Source organism: Lipotes vexillifer, unplaced genomic scaffold, assembly GCF_000442215.2.
Source record: "Lipotes vexillifer unplaced genomic scaffold, Lipotes_vexillifer_v1.1 scaffold685, whole genome shotgun sequence".
Taxonomy (NCBI): domain Eukaryota; kingdom Metazoa; phylum Chordata; class Mammalia; order Artiodactyla; family Lipotidae; genus Lipotes; species Lipotes vexillifer.
In genome coordinates this window covers 1,173,935-1,178,109 of record NW_006771436.1, presented here as the reverse complement: position 1 = coordinate 1,178,109, position 4,175 = coordinate 1,173,935, and the positions used below count along the sequence as shown (strand labels likewise).

Sequence of the window (4,175 nt, the reverse complement as noted above, 5' to 3'; positions counted from 1 at the left end):
GGGGGGGGGGGGGGGGGGGGGGGGGGGGGGGGGGGGGGGCGGGGGGATGCAGGGAGAGGTTAGGGTTAGGGTTGAGAAGGCTTGAGGACCCTCGCCTGGAGAACCACTGCACTGCAGTATTCAAAAGACTGTCCCTTCTATGTAAACGAGCATAAAGGTCAGCATTGAGCCTCACCACACACAAGATTAAGTTATTGTTTTAGGAAACTTAAAACTGACTGGGAAAGGATCTGCAGTTGTGCCAAGAAGGTGTGGAGGCCATTGGTGGGGCGGGGTGGGGGGGTGTTAAGCGTGGGAAGACGGGAGTCCCATACAGGAGCCTTAAAGTGGGCTATTTTGTCTGTTTAGCTATAAGAAGGAACTAGAGCAACCTGATGGCACCTGTCTTCGAGAATGAAAGTGCATGTCTTTGCCTGCTCGCTTGGCTGCTTTACCTCTGGGTTTCAGATAAGCTGGCTTGCCAATACCCTTCAGAGATAACTGTTGAATACTAAATTGATTTGTTAAGCCAGGGGGAGTCGCCCTTGGTATTTCCCAGCTCACACACACACAAGGTAGCGAGCAGGAATCAGGCTCTGGAGCCTCTGCTGGAGAAGGGAAACTGCCAGGTTTCAGGCACCTGCTTTGGGGAATTTATAGGACAACAGCGTGTTATTCAAAATTTCTGGAGTATTCTCAGGTTAGAGCCAGACTTAACTTGATCTGACCTTGCAAAGAGTCTCAAAAGTAAAACAGAAATGAGGGTTCAGAGTAAAAGAGGAAAATTGGTGGTTTTTGCTGAGGCTTCCAGTTTCAGCGCCAGTTCAGTGCACTGGGAGGGAAATCCTTGGGGGACGAGGGGGGGGGTCACCTGAGAGAGAGCAAGAAAGACTTTGTTAGGATCCTTATGCCTATTAAAATTTAGCTTTAGATGGAGAATTCTGACCACGTAAAGTCTGTTTTTAATAAAAGCCAGGGCAGGAATCCTACCAAATGCAAGCCAGAAATAGGGTTTAAGATTTCAAGAAAAGAAAGAGAGAAAAGGAAAGAGAGACAAAGATAGAAAGAAAGAAAGAAAAGTTGAGGGAAGCTCTTGTTGAAACTTCACCTTGTTCTATTTATTTATATACTCTCTTTTCCCTCCATGACTTGCCTCCATTTTCTCTATTAAAAACTAAAATAACTCGAAATGCCATTATCCATCATCTCCAGAAAAACAACCCTTAGGTTTCTGAGAAGGAAGTTTAATTTTTTCTCCAGTTTTTTGCTTTCTTAAAGGCCCTTTCTCCCCTTTTATCTGAAACCAGAAACTCATAACGTGACAAGACAGCACAAGCAGTGTCCTGCCAGCTCCCTGCTGGGCTTTAATATTACAAAGGCAAAAACTGAACTTTTAGAGGCAAAAGATTCTGCCACTCAGCATGTGCCTGTGCACAGTTTTCTTCTGGATAATTTGTGATTTCATTAGCAAGTCGTGATCTTCACTTTTAAGAGCGTAGATTTATTGTAACCCTATTCAGATGTAATGAAAGCACCTGCAATTGTACAGAAACCATGAGTGTTCTGCTTTTTAAAAAAAAATGATTTTTATATCTTTCCATTCCAATGTAAAGGACGAGGAAGGAGAGAGGCTGGTGGAGTGGTTTTTGGCCCAGTTTTTCTCAGCTGCTCAAGCTGCTCTGGTTTATGTGCATGGAGATTTTCAGTGAGGGCTAGAAATATTGCAAACTACATGCCTGTTTTAATTAACTCCTCCTGAACTAGGGGAGCATCTCTATCCCAAAGAGCCTCACCAGCACGTATGCTTCTGCCATTAGAAAGTTTACGCAAATCTGATTTGTGGAACATTCTCTGTTGCTGGAATGTTTGGTGTGTCCCCTCCCCTCTCACCTCTATCAACTTCTCTGAAGCGGCTGAAACCCAGTTGGAAAATCCCAGCCAGTCGTGTCCTTGTTGAGCAACATGATCTTAAACAGACATCAGTACCTCTTTAGGGGCCCTATTCTCTTACTTGAAGATCCTAATCTTCACCAAACACTAACTTCAGGGCTGATGTAACTATTTTCGGTTATAGCTTCTTAAAATTAGCTAATTGGGAATCACAGCCTTTGACATTAACAGAACAAATTAACTGAATCAGAGTGTGTTTTTCCTGGCAACAGCCGACTCTGGCATTATTTCACTCATTTGTCTTCTCCCCTTTCCTTGGACTAGGCTAATTTGCAACGGTCAAAAGGGGATAAGGGTAGGAGGAAGGGTCTCTATCCAAGGAAAAGCAAACTTCATTTACCTCATCATCCAGTCTTCTATTTAAAAAAAAATTGTTTTTTGAAAAATAGAAGTCCTTTCTTTTAACCACCCCTGTCACCAAGTCTGATGGTGTCTTTTAAAAATGACAAAAGTGAATCAGAGGAAAGGACTTAGCTTTTACTCCAGCTCATTCACATGACAGAAACACAGTATGGAAATGAAGAAATGCTCCACAGAAAGACTCTCTGGTGAGGCCCATGGTGAAACTGGGGTCCCTGCACTGCAGAGACAACCCTGGAATAGCATCAAGATTATCCCAGGGCCTCCCACTTATGCTTCTTCCATGACTTACAAAGTTTCCCTGACTTTACATGCACACTTTGAGAGTCTCATCACAGCCCCACATTCTCAGTAATTTACTACTCAACCAACCATGGCAAAAGGTACATCAGTTTCTCTACATGAAGAGACAATCCATGCACTCATGTTCTTTTTTTTTTACAGAGGTAAAAGCCATTTGGTTCTCTTTACAGTTTAGTTTAATCTGGTTTTAAATGTTTGACCCTGATGCTCTTCTGTACCATATCTCTTTTATGTATTTTATATGTTGATTTAATTGACAGTTAACACAGAATCCCTTTCACCTAGAGATAAGGTCTCCCTGTTTTGTTTTCAGCCAGTCCCCCAAATTTTGAGTGAGAGCAAACCCATGATTCTTATGAGTGTGTCTTTGCATCCCTAATATCAAGGTTTGGTGCCATGAAGGACGAAGCTGCCGAGCCTTGAAGTTGTGGGCTCAGGGTTCACGGACAGTTAAGCAACTTGTGGGACTAGCCTGTCTGACTCCCCAGCAGTCATGTACTGGAAACACCCTGACTTACTTCCTCCTCAACAGCCCTCTAAGAGTACGACTTCTTTTAGCAGCTGAGTGTCTTTGGACAAGTGATGAATTCATCTTGTGATTTCTGATTTCAGCCGTGAGCTTTCTATTTTCCTCGACATCCTCCTCCTTTAAAGAACAAACAAATAAGAATATGATTAGGTGTTCTGATTTTTCAGGGAACAGTTTTTATATTTAGCAACTGGATTTAAAAGTCAAGCAAGGATTTTTACAAAGTATAATTGCTGAGAATAGAAACAACTTGGAGGCGTTCTTTCTGACTCTTAATATTTAAGGCATCTCATGAGGCTACTATGTAACAAAATTAGTTACAGAAATCCCAAATGTAATTAATAATTTGTTGCAGGTTTAACATGAGTTGTCACGATGCTTAACATATTGTAATGAAAATGGGAATTTGGCCACAAGCTGCTCACTAAAGAAAAGCGTCCAATTTAATCTGAGCCCCACAATTAGATATTTCATCAAAATCATTCAAATGCCACAGTGATTCTGGTTGTAACATAATAATTCACTGAAGTGGACCAATGGTTAATGTCAAAGGTTTTCATTCTTCAGGTCTTGGTTTCATTCTGGTTCAAGTGGAAGTAAAATTAGCCTGGTGGTTTCCTTCTTGGGTATAGCAAACTTGAGTCTACTTTACACAAACATCTGCATCCCGCCACAGTCCAGAATGACTGGCAGTCTGTTTAGGCAAGGCCCAGGAATTTGGGAGCTTTGCAGATGTGTCAAGGTAGATTTCAGATTGCCTTTCAGTTTTCAATGTGCCCCTTATCTTACTTTTCCAAACTTCTGATGGTGCAGGAGGGTACAAGAAAACGGAAAATAAGAAAGGATCTGCATGAGGCAAAGTACAAACAGCAGAAATGCAGACAGGCAGCAGGGCAGTAAATATAACAATATACCATATACCATACCAGCCCCGTGCTAACTGGCATTGAGTTAAGGGAACAACTGCTTCCATGTCCCACGACCAATAATAACAAATAGCTCTGTCATTGTTCTCGTTTGGCACTCTAAATTGCTAAGCTTCAACAGTGTAGGG

At 42.2% G+C, this 4,175-nt stretch overlaps 1 protein-coding gene across 4 annotated transcripts in view; it reads left to right on the top strand.

Moving 5' to 3' along the window:
- The window catches only part of DNM3 (dynamin 3), a 599,000-nt gene that overhangs the window by 570,901 nt on the left and 23,924 nt on the right, over positions 1-4,175 (top strand). Inside the window, exon 20 of one of the 4 annotated variants that reach the window (XM_007446761.1) lies at positions 2,979-3,015. The exons of the other annotated variants lie outside the window; for them this stretch is intronic. Within the exon in view, the coding sequence (XP_007446823.1) occupies positions 2,979-3,015 (37 nt within the window). Of the gene's footprint in view, positions 1-2,978; positions 3,016-4,175 lie in introns of those variants that run through there. 4 annotated transcript variants of the gene reach the window in all.